The sequence below is a fragment of the Danio rerio genome, chromosome 16 (genome assembly GCF_052040795.2).
Source record: "Danio rerio strain M-AB ecotype USA chromosome 16, GRCz13ab, whole genome shotgun sequence".
NCBI lineage: Eukaryota > Metazoa > Chordata > Actinopteri > Cypriniformes > Danionidae > Danio > Danio rerio.
In genome coordinates this window covers 54,830,001-54,854,210 of record NC_141036.1, presented here as the reverse complement: position 1 = coordinate 54,854,210, position 24,210 = coordinate 54,830,001, and the positions used below count along the sequence as shown (strand labels likewise).

General features: G+C 32.4%; 2 protein-coding genes across 6 annotated transcripts in view; one reads left to right on the top strand and one right to left on the bottom strand.

The window, feature by feature from the left end:
• rftn1b (raftlin, lipid raft linker 1b) overlaps positions 1-24,210 on the top strand; it is a 400,288-nt gene that overhangs the window by 153,823 nt on the left and 222,255 nt on the right. The gene's annotated exons all lie outside the window — the stretch shown is intronic.
• LOC100536500 (cysteine-rich venom protein natrin-1) overlaps positions 11,661-24,210 on the bottom strand; it is a 20,095-nt gene continuing 7,545 nt past the window's right edge. Inside the window, exons 5-9 of the mRNA XM_087288298.1 lie at positions 20,225-20,315; positions 17,136-17,278; positions 14,761-14,846; positions 12,138-12,220; positions 11,661-12,019 (exon numbers count right to left, since the gene is read on the bottom strand). Of these exons, the coding sequence (XP_087144424.1) occupies positions 11,877-12,019; positions 12,138-12,220; positions 14,761-14,846; positions 17,136-17,278; positions 20,225-20,315 (546 nt within the window). The 3' untranslated portion in view covers positions 11,661-11,876. The remainder of the gene's footprint in view (positions 12,020-12,137; positions 12,221-14,760; positions 14,847-17,135; positions 17,279-20,224; positions 20,316-24,210) is intronic.

Sequence of the window (24,210 nt, the reverse complement as noted above, 5' to 3'; positions counted from 1 at the left end):
AAGTTCACAGTACTCATTAGGATTAGTTTTTGAACTTAAATTGTTTGTTGCAATCGATTTCCTCAAATGGTTTGAGTTACCTTAACTTTTGGGGTTTTACAGTGTATAAACAGCAAACCCAGCAATAAATCAGAAAATAAAAGTGAATTAATTCAAGTAAATAAATAACAAACAAATGCGGGTATTTACCAATCAAAGCATTGATAATGTTCAAATGTAATTATCAGAGTATGATCAATTGTTCCAATGAATCATTGGCATAGCACTAATCAGTTTTGAGGAAATCCAGAAAAGGTTGCCACACAGTTTGAAATTGGTGTTGAGATTTTGGTTCCAAGAAGCGTATCCTCTCGAACTGAATGACTTGATACAATTCACCCATCCACTCTTTGAAACATGGAGGATTGGAAATTTTCCAGACTGTTATACCAAATGGTCAACTTTATCAGATGAATTGAATGTAGTTAACTCAAAATTGATTAAAAGTTCTTTTTGAGAGTTTTGAACACAGAGTTGAAGGTAATGAGCTAATTAAATACCTCATTACTTCAACTTAAGCAGAGTAAGTTCACAGTACTCATATAGATTAGTTTTTGAACTCAAACGGTTTGTTGCAATTAGTTGCCTTAACTTATTGGGTTTACAGTACTCAGTTGGTTTGAGTTCTCTTCATTTATTGTGTTTTACTGTGCTCAGATTGCTTCGTTTACTTAAATGGATTAAGTTCACAGTACTCATTAGGATTAGTTTTTGAACTTAAATTGTTTGCTGCAATCGATTTCCTCAAATGGTTTGAGTTACCTTAACTTTTGGGGTTTTACAGTGTATAAACAGCAAACCCAGCAATAAATCAGAAAATAAAAGTGAATTAATTCAAGTAAATAAATAACAAACAAATGCGGGTATTTACCAATCAAAGCATTGATAATGTTCAAATGTAATTATCAGAGTATGATCAATTGTTCCAATGAATCATTCGTATAGCACTAATCAGTTTTGAGGAAATCCAGAAAAGGTTGCCACACAGTTTGAAATTGGTGTTGAGATTTTGGTTCCAAGAAGCGTATCCTCTCGAACTGAATGACTTGATACAATTCACCCATCCACTCTTTGAAACATGGAGGATTGGAAATTTTCCAGACTGTTATACCAAATGGTCAACTTTATCAGATGAATTGAATGTAGTTAACTCAAAATTGATTAAGAGTTTTTTTTTTGAGAGTTTTGAACACAGAGTTGAAGGTAATGAGCTAATTAAATACCTCATTACTTCAACTTAAACAGAGTAAGTTCACAGTACTCATGTAGATTAGTTTTTAAACTCAAACGGTTTGTTGCAATTAGTTGCCTTAACTTATTGGGTTTACAGTACTCAGTTGGTTTGAGTTCTCTTCATTTATTGGGTTTTACTGTGCTCAGATTGCTTCATTTACTTAAATGGATCAAGTTCACAGTACTCATTAGGATTCGTTTTTGACCTTAAATGGTTTGTTGCAATCAGTTTCCTCAAATGGTTTGAGTTACCTTAACTTTTGAGGTTTTACATTGTATAAACAGCAAACCCAGCAATAAATCAGAAAATAAAAACGAATAAATTCAAGTGACAAATGGGGGTATTTACCAATCAAAGCAATCATAATGTTCAAATGTAATTATCAGAGTATGATCAATTGTTCCAATGAATCATTGGCATAGCACTAATTAGTTTTGAGGAAATCCAGAAAAGGTTGCCACGTAGTTTGAAATTGGTGTTGAGATTTTGGTTATAAAAAGCGTATCCTCTCGAGCTGAATGACTTGGTACAATTCACCCATCCACTCTTTAAAACATGGAGGATCGGAAATTTTCCAGTTTAAAAAGTATCCTTTTTTTCATAAGAGTTAAGCCCATCAAAAGGGGACAATGCTGGGACTTTGGAAAAGTGTCTAATGTCTCAGAATATCTAAGAGTTGCAAGACAATGGTCCACTTAACCTGTGTGTGGAAAAACCAAACAGCAAAAATTAAGGGTAAATTAAAGAGTTTGGGACAAAAACAAAACGTGGGATAAAGAACCCTCTTCTATTTTACATCTGTCACAGATTTAAAAGTTTTTTTGATTGCATTTTTGTATACACTGTAAAACCTAAAAAGGTTTTAATGGTGACTCAAACCATTTGAGGAAACCATTTAATTGCAACAAACTATTTAAGTTCAAAAATGAATCCTAATGAGTACTGTGAGCTTAACCTATTTGAGTAAACGAAGCAATTTGAGCACAGTAAAACCCAATAGATTAAGGCAACTCAAGCTGTTTGAGGAAACCGATTGCAACAAACCATTTGAGTTAAAAAAAATTATCTATGTAAGCTCTGTGAACTAACTCTATTTAAGTTGAAGTAACAAAGTATTTAATTAACTCATTACCTTCAACACTGAGTTCAAAACCCTTTTCAAATTAATAGAATTAACTTTCAGTCCATTTTGAGTTAACTAGACTCATTTTTGGTAGGCGTTTTTTGTATAACAACAGAAATAAAACAAGAGACATGTGAGACAAAATGCTCAACAGACAACTGAAATCTTTTTAGGCATTAGTCAGGGCAATATTTCTTTATCATTTATAATATCTTAACATTCAGTATGATGAGTTATTCCTTTATTTTATATAGGTTATTATAAATATTAAAATCTATTAAAACCGAGTTGATAAATGCATTAAACATGCTTTTTGATTGTACTGTGTATGTATACATCTATTATTGTAAATTTAATTAAATGCACACACCAAAATGGGTGATCTGGTCTTTTACCTACAGTGTGTGTATAGAATTTACAGTAGATGATATACATTTAATCGCTTTCCTGCTGTATGGCTAAATTAAGCTATGGTAAGCTGTTTATTGAAGATTTCTTAATAGTAAACAACACCAGGTACTATTAGTTCTCCTTTTTTCTTTTCTTTCTTTTTTTTTTTTTAAGAAATATGCATGCATGTCAAGACAGATGGCTGTTAACAATGTGGTGCTGTTGCCCAATATTCAGAAATGTGCTGAAAAATCTGTCCTTATGGCAGTAAATCATTCTAACACATGTGGAATGTTGAAATGTCTCTCCTGTTGCAGACTCTGGCAGCGGTGTAAAATCTGCCAGGACCGAGCACCTGCGCATACTGATAGAAAATAATCATAACAATCCTAGATTTTTATTTAACACCATCTCTAAATTAGCTAATAATCGGTCATCCTTGGAACAAACTACTCCACCGCAAATTAGTAGTGATGACTTCATGAATTTTTTCAGTAATAAAATAGAAGGCTTTAGACAAAAAATAGGAGATGCCAAACTTTCTGCACCGGCTTATACTCCAAATCCTGTAAATATTTCATTAAATCATAATAATAACCTACACTGCTTCAAAATCATAGAACATGAAGAGTTAGTAAAAATTATAAATAGCTCTAAACCAGCTCCGCTGTCGCCACTGCCTCGCATGGTTCAGGATTGGTAGAGCTATGCATCGATGAATTGGCTCTTCAGTGTTTGAACTCTCAGTAATGATTAAATCACACTGAACTGAGCTAAACTGAACTGAACTGAACTTAAACACTAAAACCTGAACCACACTGTTCCAGTTACTGAACCACACTGTTCCAGTTACTATGACCATTTATGTGAAGCTGCTTTGACACAATCTACATTGTAAAAGCGCTATACAAATAAAGCTGAATTGAATTGAATTGAATCGGTGTAAAGTAATACATTACAAATACTCAAATTTTTGTAATTGAGTAGTTTTTCTCAGGAAGTGTAATACACAAATTATTTTTATAAATGTGTACTTTTACTTTTGAGTACAATTAAGTGCAGTATCGGTACTTTTACTCCACTACTTTCCTTCAACCTGCAGTCACTACTCTATATTTTCTTGTCTATGGGGATTAGAAAAAACAGTCCTGCGAGTCCAATCAAATCACACATTCATTCATTCATTCATTCATTTTCTTGTCGGTTTAGTCCCTTTATCAATTCGGAGTCGCCACAGCGGAATGAACCGCCAACTTATCTAGCAAGTTTTTATTTACGCAGCAGATGCCCTTCCAGCTGCAACCCATCTCTGGGAAACATCCACACACACATTCACACACACTCACTCATACACTACGAACAATTTAGTCTACCTAATTCACCTGTGCCACATGTCTTTGGACTGTGGGGGAAACCGGAGCACCCGGAGGAAACCTACACGAACGCAAGGAGAACATGCAAACTCCACACAGAAACGCCAACTGAGCCGAGGCTCGAACCAGCGACCTTCTTGCTGTGAGGCGACAGCACTACCTACTGCCTTAAATCACACATTGAAAGTAAATCCAATCATAATGAACAACCTCAAGACATGACGATTTATAGTTGCAGCAAACTGTTTGAAAGCAGAAGATGTCCAAAATCTTTACACGCATTGACCCAGAGACTGTTTAGATTCATGTCACTGATGAGAAGATGACGGATGTTTACTGTGTGATGACCGAAATGGCTTTAAACACCCAGCAGGCACGACGTCAGATTGACGTTGTACCCTAACATCATGAAGACGTTGCATTTTGTTATGAAATGAAAATCGGGTTGACGTCAGAAATTAATGTCAGGCCAACGTCAATGTCTAACGTCCAGCCTAAAACCAATCAAATATTAACGTCTAATGATGTTACAGCTTGACGTTGTGTGGACGTTACCACTATGACGTCTATCAGACGTTGAGTTTTGGTTGCCATACCTGATGAATAAATGTCAGTATTTGATGTCAGTATGACGTTGGTTTAAGATGTTGCCTCGACATTGAATTTTGGTCACTTTTTAACAACCTAAAATCAACCAAATGTCAAAATCATTTGACGTTGTTATTTGAAATCAAAATAATGTTGTCCTTAGACGCTGGCTAGACATTGAATTTTGGTCATCTGACATCACAACCTAACTCTAACCTAATATTAACATCTTATGACATTGTGTGCCTGCTGGGCAATAGCTAAATGCACTACAGAATGTTACGTTTACACACATCCACAAAATACATGTAAATGCATCAGCTTTTTATATAGAATAATACTCACTACTCTTGAGTACTTTTGAAAGGTCTACTTTTTACTCCTACTTTGTATAAAATTTACAACAGACACTTTTACTCTACTTGCACAACATTTTAAGGCAAGAAATGGTACTTTTACTTAAGGATGATTTTTCAGTACTCTTTCCACCACTTCTCTTTGGTGTGAACACTGGCTATGTTTTCATCCACCTATTTTTATGCATACTTTAGATATGCGCATAAAAAAAAACATTACCTGATGGATAGGTGGAAATATTTCCGGAAGAGGACCATGACGCAGTTTAGCTAAATTAACTCCTGAAGTGACGTGCAATGCGCCTTCGCCGTTTGCAATGCCTTAAAACGCTGTTTTCCAGCCGCAGCCGCGCTTCATTCTCGAAATGTACAGTTTGTCTAAAGTGATGTACACAAACTATATAGCATACTATGAGCAGGGATACAATCAGCCAGCGCAGTCGTAGCTCTATGGATATGCATAGTCAAAGCGACATTTTGTGTCTGCCAGATTGTTTACTTGCGGAGTCCGCTGGCATTTTCCTGCAAGTGAATTCTGACCAATCAAAAAGCAGTTTAGGAAATATGTTCAACATCTGGCCAATGATCGATCTAGAGATCTGCACGGGACTAAATTTTGAATCCCGCACCTGCCAGGTTTTAGCCCAAACCCGACCGCTCCCGCTTATATTAAGCATTTGTTGTCCCGCTGCCCGACCCGCCCCGTTTTCTACCCGCCGCGCCCGATCCCGCTAGATCCCGCTTGAAAGAGCGGGGGGAGAACAAAACTGAAAACCACCCAGCTATACAGAGTTCAGACAGCCTATAACAAGCTGTCTGTATAAACACACACACACAAACACACACACACGCGCACACACACACACACACATAGCACCAAGCACACACACAGACAAAGCTCTCTCTCTCTCTCTCTCTCTCTCTCTCTCAATTGCGCGCACTAACACACACACAAGCACACACACAAGCACCAAGCACACACACAGGCAAAGCTCTCTCTCTCATTCGCGCGCACTAACACACACACACACACACATATAAGCACCAAGCACACACACAGGCAAACCTCTCTCTCTCTCATTCGTGCGCGCATACACACACACACACACACCTCTCATTCGCGTGCGTGCACACAGACACACACACACACACACACACACACCTCTCATTCACACATACAAACATACACACAGCAACAAACAAGCAAAACACAGCATCGCGATATTTCATTTACACACATACATACGCGTGCCGCTCGGGAGTCGGGCGTGGTATTGCTAGACAGCCCGCTCCCAAATTAAACCCGTTACCGATCGCTCCCGCGCTTTATTCGAAAATGTATTCCCGCGTCGCAGAAATCTGGTCTTCTGCAGACCTCTAGATCGATGTGGATTTTGTCAGATGACTGCCTTTTGGTTCTTTTCAACTGGTTCGGACCAAAGCAATCAGTGTGGAATGAAAACGACCCAAAGACGGTAGAAAATGCAACAATGTATCATTTATTACCCTTGGTCCGGACCAAATGAACCGAACTACAGATGTGAAAGCACCCTTAATGTACATTTTCAAAGCAGAAAAACTGACTTCAGCATTGTTTTTCAGATAAACAAGTATGTTCACTTTGCATGTTTCTCAAAAATCTGCAAACATATTATGGTAATTTTTTATATTTTAAAAAAAGACAAAAACTAACTTGGGGTTATTAAAGGGATACCTTTAAGGTTTTTATTTTGTACTGTCGACAGATAAAAATCCACTAATCATTTTATCAAATATTTTTTTTACATGAAAAACATCATAACTTAGAAGTCATTTGAGTATTTTCTGTATTTTTTGACCCACCCCCTCGCTTTTGAAGTAAACACATACTGCTTTTAACTGGCTAACAGTAGGCGTTGATCATTGAAGGGGCGGGGCTTATACTGTTACATCATAAAGTTGAACATTCCATTTTCTGCCGTTTTGTCAGACTGCCTTTAATATCGGCTGTTTTTAGAGTCACAGCAACGTTTTGAGCTCTAAAACTCACAGGATGTTTTTATAGTACTGTAAAATTATTAATGTCGAAAGATCAAGAATGTTTTGGTTTCTCATTTCATGACCCCTTTAAAGATACACTGCCATGATAGTCTAATCACAAAGTCTATTTGACACGATTGACTTTCAGAAAACATATTACAAACACAAAATGTTCAGTGGTTCAAGCATGTTTACTTTTTCCGGTAACACTTTACAATAAGGTTTATTAGTTAATGTATTTACTAACATAATCATGAACAACACATGTACAGCATTTATTAATCATAATTAAACATTTACTAATGCATTATTAACATTTAAGTCTATGCTTGTTAACATTAGTTAATGCACCATGAGTTAACAAACTAACAATGAACAACTGTATTTTCATTAACTAACGTTTATTAACATGAATAAATACTGTAGTAAATGTATTGTTCATTGTTTGTTCATGTTAGTAAATGCATTACTTAATATTAACTAATGAAGCTAATTGTAAAGTGTGACCCTTTTTCCTTCAATGTATTGCCTTCAAGTGGCCAAGCCATGCCCTCTATAAAGGATTCATTCACAACATAAAGGAAGTGGTTAAAGATTTATGACTGTTCGAGTACATTGGGACACACCCTGACACATGTATTGTCCTCAGGCGACCATATTCTTTGTGTTTGATGATTATTAGTAAAGGCACCCCTGACGCCCTACAGTAATGGTCTGATAGTTAATGTATTTACTTAGATTAACTATGCAACAAACGGTGAAACACAGCTTCCTCCGCGATGATGCTGTCTGGCTGAAACATTATTCGTGAATTTATTGTATATTAGGAAGATAAAGGTTCCTTTAAATATTAAAATATATTAAATATATTAACTATATTAATAAATATATAAATATAACTATAATATTGCGGTTGTTATTGTTATTATTAATAATAATGACAATAATATTATTAATATTAACAATAATAAATAGATAGATAGATAGATAGATAGATAGATAGATAGATAGATAGATAGATAGATAGATAGATAGATAGATAGATAGATAGATAGATAGATAGATAGATAGATAGATAGATAGATAGATTTATTTATTTATTTATTTATTTATTTATTTTTATTTATTATTATTATTATTATTATTTTTTTAATGCTAGCTCCCCATACCTGGAATTACTTAGGGCCCCCAAATCACTAAGTCTGCCCTTGTATATCTATAATATATTACAAAATATAATATATTACTATAAGAGATTAATTATTTTGACTTTAAAATTCACTAAACATTTATTTAAGCTGTTTTTTATTGTGCCATTATTCGGTACACTCTAAAAATTAAGTTTGCTGCTTGTTCAAATTAGCCTGTTACATATTGTTATTTAACATTATTGATAATAATAGTAATAATGTTGTAATTAATAAAAATAATAATAATAACCATCATCATCATCATCATAATATTGCAGTTGTAATTATTATTAGTAATAATAATAATAATGAAAATAATCATAAAATATACTAATTACAATATTGCGGTTGTTGTAATTATTATTACTATTATTGATTACAACCACAATATTATACATTTTTATTATTATTAACCTTATTATTAATAATAATAATTTAATCATAATAATAATAATAAAGATAATAAACTAATTATAATATTGCAGTCATATAATAATAATATTATAAAAAAATAATAATAGTTTATAATATTCCGGTCGTAATTATTATTATTATTATTATTATTATTATTATTATTATTATTATTATTATTATTATTAATTTATAATATTGTGGTTGTATTCAATACTACTACTAATAATATTATTATTATTAATAATAATAATCTAATTATAATATTGCAGTTGTTGTAATTGTTATTTTTTATAATAACAATAATAATATTAAGATTAACAATAAATAAATAAATAAATAAATAAATGAAATTATACATTATTTTATTAATAATAATGTTTTTTGTATAATGAAATAAATAGGCATATTATTTACATTATTTAAAAAATATAGACGCTCATTTAAAACGAGCTGAAACAACACAATTCTTCAGGTTTTTTTTAGCTTAATTGTTTTATGTTCAAATTACAGTTGTAAAGACAATAAAAAAGTTCACTTAATTCATGTTGGCCCAACACAAATCGATTGTTTGGAACCCAGCATTTCTTATAGTGTAGTGTCTGAAACTGAGAGATAAATTTCATCAAGATCAGCCGTGTGTATTCCACATGACAGCCTGTTTGTTCTTTAACCACCCTGAGAAATAAAACCCGCCTCTTCACATTGTGTTTTGATGCACGTGACCTTCACATTTCAACAAGTGCCTCTCAAACAGGTGAAAGTTTAACAACCACAGTACTGTATAAACAACAGTAAAACAGCGCTGCAGCGGCGCCTGCTGGACAAACACTGTGTTACATAAATGTTCCCATTTCTGGAAACACCATGTACTTTTGCGTTAGATCTCATGGGTAAACAAATGGTTCACCCTCTGACTGGATTTCCTTGATAATTAAGCAAATCATGCATGCATTTATTATTCAATACATGCATGCATCATCAACAACATAATTATAACAATATATTATTAGTGTATATATTTTATTAATACATTTGCACTGTATTGAAAATGTGTTGGATTTAAATTTTTTTTGTCTTCCCTTGAATCGGTTAATTTGAAGACGACAATATCATATAATATAATATAATATATAATAATGTAATATAATATAATATAATATAATATAATATAATATAATATAATATAATATAATATAATATAATATGATATAATAAAATATAATATAAAATAACATAATATTATAATATATAATATAATATATTATAATATAATATTAGTTTAATTAACAATATGTCTCTAATTATTATAGTTTAATACTATACTAATGATATTGATACTACCACAATTACTACTACTAATAATAATAACATGTATATTAATAATATTAATGTTGCAGTAATGGACTATAAATTATTCTATTAATTATTAATGTCATTTATATAACTGAATAAAGAAGCATTATTTACATTTACATTTTGCAACAATATAGACTATATAAAATAATATTATTTAATTATTATTTGGTATGATTTAACACAATACTAATTAAACTGGCACTTCAAATTTTCTTATTTTTCTTTTTATTAATAATAATAATAATAATAATAATAAACTATTATAATATTGCTGTTGCTGTAATTATTATTATTATTATTATTATTATTAAATATACTAATTATATTGCTGTTGTTCTAATTAATAATAATAATAATAATAATAATAATAATAATAATAAACTAATGATAATATTGGAGTTGTAATTATTAATAGTAATAACAATAATAATAATGATAAAATAAGCTAGTTACATTATTGTGTTTGTTGTTATTACAAATACTACTACTACTACTACTACTACTACTACTAATAATAATAATAATAATATTAATAATAACAATAATAATAATGGTAAAATAAACTAGTTACATTATTGTGTTTGTTATTAATAATAATAATAATAATAATAATAATAATAATAATAATAAAATATTAATTATAATATTGTGGTCGTAATCATTATTTTTATTAATAATAATAATAATAATAATAATAATAATAATAATAATAATAATAATAATAGTAATAATAATAATAATAATAATAATAATAATAATAATAATAATAATTTATAATAGTGCGGTCGTAATTATTATTATTATTAATAATAATTATTATTATTATTATTATTATTATAATAATAATTATTATAATAATAATAATAATTATTATTATTTATAATATTGTAGTTGTAACTACTACTACTACTACTACTACTCTAATTATAATATTGCGGTTGTTGTAATTGTTATTATTTTTATAATAACAAAAATAATATTAATATTAAAAATAAATAAACAAATAAAAAATGTATAAATGAATGAATTAAAATGAATTTTTTTGTATATTGGAACAAATAAACCCTATTTACATGTATTTTAAGAATATAGACTGTATAAATATAATATAATTTAATGTAAGGTAAATTAGTCTCTCAAGAGAGTATATGACAGTAATCATAGATGTATATATAGCATGTCATAATGTTGTCATAACTTATGTAAACAATCTGTTTATAATGAGCATAGAGTCTGTAGAATTAAATGATAAATGCACATTACTGAAATCACAGTAACCACAGCCTTCTTTAGCTGTAATATACTGGCATATATTAATCCTTTAACACTAACAACTTGAAAAAAATCATTCTAATGAATATAATAGCACAGTATGATCATAGAAAAAACACGACTACGGTGCATTGTTCCAGAAAAAACCACAAGAATGACAGTGAGTGAATCAACTCTAAACTGTACCATAATGTGGATTTTACTCAATCATTTGTTACAAATCCGGTTTTCATAGTCTTAAGTTGCTCTTTTGTTTTCACTTTCTGGCTTTACGAGGCTTAGAAAACACAAACGACTCACTCATATGTGATTGTAGAAGCTTTACTGAAAACAAAAAGGTTGAGGTAATAATGCAAAACAATGCAGACTGGCCTTTTCCATGACATGATGAAAGTACAGTCCCCTATTGCATTTGTAAATCATACAGTATTTGAGGTATTCCACATTGAAGGAACAGAAACAGAATGACTATATAGTTCACAGCAAAGAGATAATCAAATAGATGTGCGGTCATGGAAGACTTCATTTTTTAGCAATAGGGATGATTTTGTTGTCGCACAAACAACTGGCTGGACATCCTAGCTTCACAGCGGTGTTTTCACAAGTGAGTTTCGCTTTCAGAGCATCACAGTTCACGAAACCGTTGATGTACGGACAGGCATTAGCTGGAAAAGAGAATTGAAAGTCAATGAAGCAATAAAACCTATAAAGAAAGAGCGTTCGGCAATGCAAACTGTGGCTATGTCATCATTCAGGGTGATTTTGCAAGCAAAAAGCACTTACTGCACAGATTGTCTTCACAGTTGTTTGGACAGGAGGCACACGGAGAGCCCAGTGAATATGGCGGCACTGTTCTGAAATTCCCTCTGAAATCATTGGATGAATTAACAATGAGATTATCAGAATAAATAAAGTATTTGTGTTGAGGATTCTGATATGTTATCGAGCATTTGTTTCAATCAATCACAAGACAATGGTCTAGATCTGATCAATCAGAGTAAAGTAAGTTCTGGGAAGAGGAGGGGTTTAAAGAGACTACGTTATAAATGAAGTATTTCTTACACTGGGAGAAATGAGCTGAAGCTGTGAATTTATTACAACAGTTTATATATATATATATATATATATATATATATATATATATATATATATATATATATACAGTAAAAACCAGGTTTACATACACTGTAAAGGCACATATCCATTTTTAAAAAGTCAGATGTTAATGTGTCTAAGTTTGTTCTCTTTTAGGTAAGTTAGAATTATCAATTCTGTTTCTGTTCATCATTTCTGAATAATCAGAGAGATATTTTTTGAGAAATTGTTATAACTTTTCTTAAAAAAGTCAAGTTTACATACAATAAGATTATTATACCTCTGAAAAAGCTCAGATGATGGTGTCAAGGTTTCGGAAGTTTCTGATTGGCTAATTGAAAATATTTGAGTTAATTGAAGGCACAACTGTAGAATAGTATTTAAGGAAAACCTCAAACACACTGCTTCACTGTGTGACAACATGGGAAAATCAACAAGCCAGAGTCAACAACAAAGCCAGATTACAATTAGCTATATGAAACTGGGAAAAAGAGTAATTGTTAGAGACATGTCCTGTGGTCTGATGGAACTAAGATTGAGCTGTTTGGCCATAATGACCAGTGTTACATTTGGAGGACAAAGGGGAAAGCTTACAAGCCTGAGAACACCATCCCAACTGTGAAATATGGGGGCGGCAGCATCATGCTGTGGGGCTGTTTTGCTGCAGGAGGGACTGGTCCACTTCACAGCATCATGAAGAAAGAACATTATGTAGAAATAATGAAGCAACATCTCAAGACATCTGCCAGAAAATTAATACTTGGGTCTTCCAAACAGACCATGACCGTAAGCATACTGCCAAATTAGTTAAAATGTGCTTTAAGGCCAACAGAGTAAATGTTTTGGAGTGGCCATCACAAAGCCCTGATCTCAATCCTATAGAAAATTTGTGGGCAGAGTTGAAAAAGCTTTTGCGAGCAAGACAGCCAACAAATCTGTATCAGTTACACCAATTCTGTCAGGAGGAATGGGCCAAAATTCCTTCAAACAACTGTGAGAGGCTTGTGGAAGGATACCCAAAACATTTGACCAAAGTTATACATTTTAAAAGCAAAGCTGAAAAAATACCAAGGAATTGTGTGTAAACTTTTGACTGTCTAGAAATTAATAAAAGATTCTCTAAAAAAATCTCTCTGTATTCTGACATTTAGCAAATCATTACCTTATCATTTAGGTAATCCTAACGGACATAAAATAGTAAACGTTTACTATGATTTAACATCAGACATTTTTTAAAAAAATGGTTATGTTCCTTTTTTTAAAGTGTATGTACACTTGTGGTTTCAACTGAATGTACGTTTCAACTGAATGTACGTGTACATATATAATAAATAAATAAATGTTTAATAAATCTGTTTTGCTCAAATGCACCAAAACATATTACCCATATTCACTGAGAAATGAATAAAAATATTAATTTTCAAAATGGGGTGTACTTAATTATGTTGAGCACTATATATATATATATACAGTACAATACAATAAATGTTGAGTACAATATATACAGTACTCAACATAATTAAGTACACCCCATTTTGAAAATTAATATTTTTATCAATTTCTCAGTGAATATGGGTAATATGTTTTGGTGCATTTGAGCAAAACAGATTTATTAAACAGATATTTTTATTAAAATAATATTTAGGTCACCAAACTTCATTAGAAATAGAAAGATAATGCAGTTAAATGAATTCAAATTACAAACTACACAATTTCAACAAAATGTTATTTATTTTTGTTTCTTTTTATTTTGGCTCTATTTAAAATTTTGGATTTATTATTTTTCCCCATATAAAATTGGGGCTACTAATTTTGGACTGTAATCATAAGTTTAGTTTGGTTAGCTCTAGATTTGGCTTCTGTACTGAAAAATCTAATTTATATGCACAAATATAATATTGTAAAACTTCTTTTAGAATATATTCATTTAAATGGGAGATTTGTGAGGGGTGCACTCATATTTGTATTTAGATTTTTTCTTCTGTACATTTTTGTATTTAATGCACAGTATGTGTGTATTTATACATACTGTATATAGATAAATATACACAGTACACATATATACGTAAATACAAACTTTTATCTTGGATGCGATTAGTCGTAATTTATCATTTAATAGCACTTGAATGAGAAGATTCCCCCCATGTGTAAAGCACTTTGAGTGCCTAGAAATGCACTATATAAATGTAAGTAATTATTTTTATTATTATTATTATTATTAATGGTAATAAATATGAATAAAGTTAACATGGTTCAAAGCTTTAAAGCAGCACATAAAAACACCATAGAACAGAACAGAGCATGCACATACGCGCGATAGTAATGGCATCCATAGAAGTAGTTGCTTCCACATTGAGTTACAGCACAGCCAACTTCATACGAGCTGTACCACACCACCTGCAAACACACATCAGGAGAAATCAGACACTTCTATATACTTATATCAATTTTCAAAAGAATTTTAAAAGCAGATGGGGATATTTAAAGAGAGTATACTCATTTGATCATAATTTGAATTACTTTATCAAGATGAATATCTTTTCCACAAGTATCTAAATGTTTTCAAGATGCATTTATTTAAGAGGCAAAATACTAAAGATTTTGGGCTCTATTTTAACAATCTGGGCGCAAAAGCATTAAGGGCATGTCTGAATCCAATTTTGCTATTTTAAGGATGGAAAAATACGTTCTGCGCCACGGCACATGGTCTAACAGGGTTGAGCTTATTCTCTTAATGAGTTATGAATGGGTTTTTAGCATAATGTGCATTAAACCAATCAGAGTCTCATCTCTCATTCCCATCAAGAGTCAGTTGTGTCACGGTATGATGCATTTGCTATATACATGGCAGACTTTGTAAGTGGAAAAACTGAATGCTCCTATAGCGAGAAAACAGTAAAATAGAGCATCTGCAGCGCGAGGATAAAGAACTAGCCTCCTCCATTTGGCCTTTTTTCTTTCTCTTTACTTTACTTTCCCTCTTTACTCCTTTACTTTTGTGGATAAGGAAACGGTGTTGTACACTGCACTAAAGACATCCGTTAGCCTACATATTTAATTTTGTTTGTTAAGCGCAAAGATTTGTTTCAAAACTATTTCTAAATTCAGATCTAATTTCCAGCAAATGAATAAATGAACAATAATAATGAACTGTGGTCAAAAAACTGAGTTACATCCAAACACACGTACTATTTTCATGTCCCATATGGTGACGCATATGTCTTCAAAACCTGACAGGTGGACAAATCTAAAATTGTTTGTATTAAAACAAATATAAATGTGCATATTATAAATAATACTGCTAATAATAATAATAATAATAATAATAATAATAATAACCTTATACAAATGCAAACTGTCATGAATAAGCTAACAAAAGACCCCTCAAAAACGTGAAAAAAACAGCTGCACTGGTCTGAAAATAGCAACAAATCAAGCCATACACATCTTGCACCATATTATGCCTGGTGTGTGATACGGCCCATTAAGTTTTGTCTTCTGATTCTAAATAATTGCTTAAAATACAGTGAACTTTTGCTCAAAACAAGAAAAAAACTGACAGTGGAGCAAGAAAATAATCTTACTTTTGCATTGGGTTAAGTTTATTTATTGGACTACATACGGTTGAAGTCAGAATTATTAGCCCTCCTTAATTGTTTTAATAACTCATCTCTAATAACTGATTTCTTTTATCTTTTCCATGATGACAGTAAATAATATTTGACTAGATATTTTTCAAGACACTAGTATTCAACTTAAAGTGACACTTAAGATAAGATAGGGCTGTTTTTCTCCCTTTTCTCACTTTGTCCTAATCAAGGGCAAGCTGAGGGGGTGTTTTTTAGCCTAACTGTCCAAATGTATCTTTCTTCGTTTCTAAATGCTACCTCCTAAGATCTGTCTCCCCTGAAAAGTTGTTTGTGATGTTTTGTGTATGGTCTGGGGGGTTCAATTTTGCTATACGAAAGTGTAGTGACAAATAAAGGCTTGATTGATTGATTGATTGATTGATTGATTGAAGGCTTAACTAGGTTAATTAGAGTAATTAGGCAAGTCATTGTATAACAATGTTTGTTCCGTAGACAATTGTGTAAAAACATATTGCTTAAGGGGGCCTAATAATATTGACCCTAAAAGGATTTTAAAAAGGTTTAATCGGTTAATTAGGTTAATTAGGCAGGTTAGGATAATTAGGCAAGTTCTTCTGTAAGGATTGTTTGTTCTATAGACTATTGAAAATATATAGCTTAAAGGGGCTAATAATTTTAACCTTAAAATGGTTATAAAAAATGAAAAACTGCTTTTATTCTAGCCAAAATAAAACAAATAAAACTTTCTCCAGAAGAAAAATATAGGAAATACTGTGGAAAAATTCTTAAATCTCTTAAACATTATTTGGGTTATAATTGAAAAAGAAAATGAAGTCACAGGAGGGCTAATCATTTAGGTTTCTTTTGAACTCATTTAGCTTCAATGGTACAATAAATACACCTCAATGTATGAATTGGAGCTATTTTTAGGATGATTATTTTTCTCACTCTGTGTATATATTTACATTGAATATTTTTCCTACCTTTTATTTCTTTAGCAAATCACACATGACTGATATAAACAAAAGACTAAACATTTTGCTGCCATTACAGTAACATGTGAATGCGGGTTAAATAAACGCAGCCAATACTCCACCTGTGTGTAATGTCCAGTCGCCTGACCGTTGATGGATCCGATGGGATATTTATAATTGTTGACTTCACTATGCCAGGCATCTACCACAGATGTCCATGAACTAATCCCGGTGGCCTTGAAGAGGTTTTCACCCATTTCATATCCTGTTCATAAGACAGAAAACACTCGCTAGAAACTATTCAAAACACGATACAAATTACATTTCGTAATTATGCACCTTATGGATGATTTTTTATGCGTGTAGTCTGTAATCATAAAGAGAGAAATAACCCAGATTCAGAAGTCTAGCATGAATTAGCATGTTATTAGCATGATTCTAGCATGAATTAGCATGTAATTAGCATGATTCTAGCATAAGCATGTAATTAGCATGATTCTAGCATGAATTAGCATGTTGTTAGCATGATTCAAGCATGAATTAGCATGTTACTAGTATAATTCTAGCTTGAATTAGCATGTTACTAGCATGATTTTAGCATGAACTACCATGATACTAGCATGAATTAGCATGTTACTAGCATGATTCTAGCATGAATTAGCATAATTCTAGCCTGAATTAGCATAATTCTAGCATGAATTAGCATGATTCTATTCATGAGTTAGCATATTGTTAGTGTTTCCCTCAAATGAGTCAAAGAGAACAAAATGGCCGCTTCCTGATAAACTGGCACCAGATATCAAAAAGATAAATGGAGATTGCTGCGGTAGGAGAAACAACTGTGAGGCTTTTTTCTTCTAAATTACTTGCTCCTCTGAAGACGAAACGCAATGGAATCTTTGGAGGTAAAAGAGGCTCTTTGGGAGCACAGCTAAGACAGTTCTGGAGGTAATAATACTAAATAATAATAATATGGAATCAGGATGACTCTTGTTTCCACAAGCTTGCAGAAAAAGAAAGCTCCTGGTTTGTCCTTTTCACATTTTCTGAGTTCTCACATGCACCAGGGACCCGATTACAGCGGATTTAGGTGATATGTCCTTTTTTATAGATAACATCCTGACAAAAAACCATCAGTAGCTGTTCAGCTAATCTGTTTTATACGTCGTCCAGTGGTGGTGTAATGAGGGTCGAATGCTGAAGTGAAAGCCCTGGAGATCCAGTGATCGAGTTCACACACTGCATGTGACTGTGACACACTGTCATTTCTTCACACTTCAGTCCGCATGTCAACACACACACTTGCACAATCCTGCTGTATCAATATTAGGTGTGCAGGCCTGTAGGCTGGATGAAAGACATCTTCTGTTTTCTCAGGTCTACACTGCTTTGGTTGTATATAGCGTGGCCGCAAAATGTATTTGGACAGTTAAGCCATTTTGTGTCCTCTAAGCTACTCACGCACACGCGCACACACACACACACACACACACACACACACACACACACACACACACACACACACACACATACACACACACACACACACTGCTGTCAGTACAACAAAAATGTAGTCATTTAGAATCTATTTACAAATTAAATATAGATGTATTTGTGCATACAGAATATAAATTTATGCTGTTTAGTTTGATGTACCAAAATAAATAAAACTATATTATATACACTACCAGTCAAAAATGTGGGGTTGTTTATATATATATATATATATATATATATATATATATATATATATATATATATATATATATATATATATATATATATATATATATATATATATTTTTTTTTTTTCTACAAAAAAAATTCTGTTTATCAATGCGACACTTATTAAATGTAAAATAAAATGTTAAAATTGTCAAACTTATTTATTAAATATTTATTTATTACTTCTGTATGTAGTTTCAAATGAAATTACTACTCCAGTGTATGCTGCTTTTATCATTATTACCATAAATATTAATAACAATAATAATAATAATAATTACAATAATAATAACAGCAACGACAACAATAATAATAATAACAAGAATAACAACAACAACAACAACAACAATAATAATAATAATTATATTAATAATAGTAATAATAATAACAAGAACAACAACATTAATAATAAATATAATAATAATAACAATAATAATAATAATAATAATAATAATAATAATAATAATAATAATAATAATAATAATAATAAAATAATAGCACTAACAATAATAAAAACAATAATAAATATGATAATAATAATAACAATACCAAGAATAATAACATTAATAACAATAATAACAACAACAATAATAGCAATAATAATAATAATAATAATAATAATAATAACAACAATAATAATAATAACAATAACAATAAAAGCAACAACAATATTAACATTTGGCAATTCAGGGCCGCCGTGCAAACGAAAGGCAAAATGCACATTGCATTGGACAAACTAATCCACTTGGTCTCGCAACACAAAGTCCTTTATTATAAGGCAAGCAAAGTATGGAATATAAAAACATGGCATACAAAGCAGGTGAGTTCGGGACAGCTTAGAAACCAATATGGTAGGTACAGATTTCAAAATAAACAGACAACAAAATCATCTTCACTACGCGAAGACTCCATTTTGTATCGTTTATTTATTAGTACACATCAGGACTCTGTGTGCAAGGCTTGTGTTAAAGTTTGTAATCATTCTTTGGGATTTAAATACAAATAAAGCCCTGCAAAATTTCTGACTTCAGTGTGCAAAGACCTTTACACTGGAATGAGAGTTTGGTTCCTAGTCATATCGGCCTAGAAAATAGCAATGTTTAATTTTCTGTCTGTCTTTGTACAACAAGGTGAATATAGAACAGTCAACCTTTAATAAAAATAGGAAAATTATCAAAAGTCTTTGGTCATTTTTTAGCAAGATGCTAACGGTCTAATCCGATTCAATTATCTATGCTAAGCTAAGCTAAAAGTGCTCCGCCAGACCCAGAAATCGGCTGAATGGATTAAAAAAAAATGCTAAAACACAACTGTTCAACTCTTGAAGAGTTATAAAAATGAGCCTTTATAACAAAGTGGAGTGTTCCTTTAACAGATTCATCACACAGAAAAGGACATTTTTACCTATCGGGCCCTAATTTGAGTTTAAACCTCAGGTATATGCAAGATGGAGGCTGAGCTGAAGTGAATTGTGAAGTGAACATACCATTGAGCATGCGGCTGCTTGGTGGTCCGTGTGTCATGTTACACTTATTAATCCATCCTCGAGCCGACTCAGCCACTGCATCACTCCAGCTCTGTAAACGCCCGCACAAATGTCTACAGTTAGTCCAAAATGCACTCAGATACACGCCAAAATATGTCTCTTAAATGGCTGCTGGTTCAATTTAGAATTAAATAAAACTTTTACCATTGTGGCCCGTTTCCACTGAGTGGTATGGTACGATAAGGTACGGTTCGGTAAGCTTTTATGGCCGTTTCCACTGTCTAAAGAGGTACCGAACCATAGAGAACCGAACCATACTGTACCATTTTTTGGCACCCTTTAGAAAGGGTACCAAACTTGAGAAAGGGTACCAAAAGGCGGCGCTAGACGCCCAGCTGAACGCTGATTGCTTACAGAAATATGGTATTCGCTCACGCAACAAGCCAGAAGAAACCACCATGTTTAAAATACACAGCCGAGAGATTACAACAAAATTATACATACAATAACGAGCCTTAGTCGACCCGGGCTCAAACAGACCTTGTCATCATCTTGATGAACAACCACAAAGCCAAAAAGAAAAGCAGATTCTACCCTGTGCCTCGTAGTTTTTTACAAGCCAGTCTATAGCGCGACCAGTTTCGCTTTCTTGCTTGTGCCCGCCGCATTTCTATATCTGAAATAACCAACTTCTTGAGCTCATGATAATAACGTGCGCTTGATTATTGACGTACTTTGGAAACCCGATCCTGTCAGAAACTGACAAACGCGAGAGTGAAGCGTGGAAAAACTAAGGAGAAATCAGAAAAAAAGGAGCATGTTATTTATTTATTTTTTTTAGCAAACGTGAACAAACTGCCATGTTTAACTATTATTATTACTTTTTGGACTATTATGAACTCAGAATGATGGAATGACTCTCTAACAGAGACTACATGTGCTGCTGAAGATTACACACACAGATGAGAGTTTTGCGCTGACTGTGGGCTATATTCCTGTTGGTTTTGTACCTAAATAAGGATGAAATGTCTGCTGTGTGTAGTTCTTCTGTAGCTGGTAACATATCGGAGACTGTAAGGGTCTGTATGTGTTCATATACGTTGCATTTATTTATTTATTTGATATAATTGCAGACGTTACAGTAGGCACTGTCATTGATCTGCAGTTATAATCAACTCATGTTGATAGAAAAGTTAGTAATAAACATTTATACAGAAGTATTCAGCCTGGTCTTACGAGAAAACGTAAGTATTTTACGTTTTGCCAGTTTAGTGGCTTATTCGTACAAATTCATACGAGTTCAGTCGTACGAAATTGTACGATTTTAAAAAGGAGGCGTGGCACCTAACCCCACCCCTAAACCCAACCGTCATTGGGGGATAAGCAAGTCCTACTAAATTGTACGAATTAGATCGTACAAATTCAAACGAATTAGCCACTAAATCAAAAAGTTACGAATTGTGTGAGATTGTGTTGAAGTATTTATGTGTATAAAGCATCTGTTTTTTAAGAAGTGCTTCTCATATGATGTGAACGACTCGTACAGCTTTACTGTAGACATTTTCTTGAATGAAAATGACGCCAACTGAAACTTTCTATCATACACCACGCCCACCAAAAGAGTACCATTGGTACACTTTTACCAGTGGAAACGCAAGCCTGATGAAGGTGACCCGTACCGACCCGTACTGTACCAGTCAGTGGAAACAGGCCATTAGAGAGATTTACCCCTCTGATGACACGTACAAAGGGAGAATGTCAATCAGTGTTTCTGCAGACTGTATTTATCAAGTGTAATTGTAAAAAAAGTATTTTTTTTGTCATTATATGTACACAACTGTGTTTAAACCCCTTATAACAGTGCTTTTGCACAAGTCCTCTTTAAATAGTTCATCATTATTACCTATTTATTAACACAAATTATTATGAGAGCAACACAATGGCATTTTCAAGCAGTTTTAAGTACTTTATCCAAATTCAACACACTTGAAATCATTCATTCATTCATTATCTTCTCAGCTTAGTCCCTTTATTAATCCGGGGTCACCACAGCGGAATGAACCGCCAACTTATCCAGCAAGTTTTTACACTGCGGATGCTCTTCCAACCCCAACCCATCTCTGGGAAACATCCACACACATTCACACACACACTCATACACTACGGACGATTTAGCCTACCTAATTTACCTGTACCGCATGTCTTTGGACTGTGGGGGAAACCGGAGCACCCGAACACTTGAAATCGCTAGATTAAAATTCAAGCATTTTGCAGGCTTTCCAGCAAGAACACGGTTTCTTTTTATTTTTTTATTTGCAAAGGACAATATTAAAGTTTTTAATCATTAAAATATAGGCCTAATACCATTTATTTATATAGTATTTCTGAGGAACACTTTAGTATTAAAACATAAACAAATAAACAAAATAATCTAAATATTGATTTTTTTCTAAATTTGTTAGCATTATGTCTGTAAATTTGACATTTTAGTGTGTGTGTTATTCAACATGTAAATTAATTCTATATAGCAGAGATTCCCAAAGTATGGCCCACGGGCCAAATTTAGCCCATTGTAACTTTTGATTTGGTCTACCATCCCATCTGAGAGGAGAGTGAGTATAAGTGGAGAGAGTTGGGGCGATTGCCTTTAACACAGAGATCATCATTTCTCACATTATGGAGCTAATAATATGCCAAAACAATCTGAATTTGAATTGTGTGAATTTAAATTATTGACAATTGTAATTTAATAAATCGGAATTTTTATATGCCTTTGAAAATTGTTTTGAATTGGAATTTCTTAAGGGTGAAGCAGTGGTGTAGTGGGTATCACATTCGCCTCACAGCAATAAGGTCTCTGGTTTGAGCCTCGACTGGGTCAGTTGGCGTTGCTGTGTGGAGATTGTATGCTCTCTCCGTGTTCATGTGGGTTTTCCCCACAATTCCAAAGATATGTGGTACAGGTGAATTGGGTATGCTAAAATTGACCGGAGTATGGGTGTTTCCCAGTGATGGGTTGCAGCTGGAAGGGCATCCGCTGCATGAAACATGCTGTATAAGTTACCGGTTCATTCCGTGGTGGCAACCCCAGATTAATAAAGTGACTGAACTGAAAAGAAAATGAATGAATGGAATTTCTTAATTAGAATTTTATAACTTGAATATTGAACATCTGAAATTTAAGACAACTGAATTTTTCAAGGCTGATTTGTTTTATAGATTTTATATTTTCAAACTTTTTTGTGTTCTGAATTGATAGACTGCAGATATTCAGTTTGTAAAAATACAGTTTCAATTTCCAAGGAATTCAGAAAATCAGATTCAGCAGAAAGTAGATCAGGGGTGATCAACAGGGAAGAGTAAAAAATAAAGAATTCAAATTCAAATGAAGAAATTCCAATTCAAAACAATTTTTAAAGCCATATAAAAAGTCTGATTAATTAAATTACAATTTTCACTCATTAAAATGAGCACAAATTAACTTCAGATTGTTTTGGCATATTATTAGCTCCATATTATGCAACGTTAATTGTTTTTGTTTGTTTTATTGATGAGCTACAAATAAAAGAAACTGAAACTGAAATTAAACGTTTCAATTAGATGTTGTAAATGAATCAGATTATTTTTGAAATCTAAATACTGTCCCTCTAGGGATTAAGGACTATGCAGAAGTCATCGGCAAGCAAATCAAGACAAAAACTAGTGTAATTTAGTTTTAAATAATATTTTGTTTTAATTGTAATAAGTTCATTATAAAATGTTTTAAAAAAATACTGTATTAGTTCATCTAAAGCAATGTTTTCTAGTCATTTTAACATATTTTTAAATAAATTAGAAAATGACCTATTGCAACTTTAACAACATTTTTTTTTTTTTTGCAACATTTAACTCCAGCCCACTATCGCCAATCAAGTTTGTTTTTTTGGTCGTTCTTCATAAGTAAAAGTTTGAGCACCCCTGCTATGTAGTGTCTTGATCTTCTTATG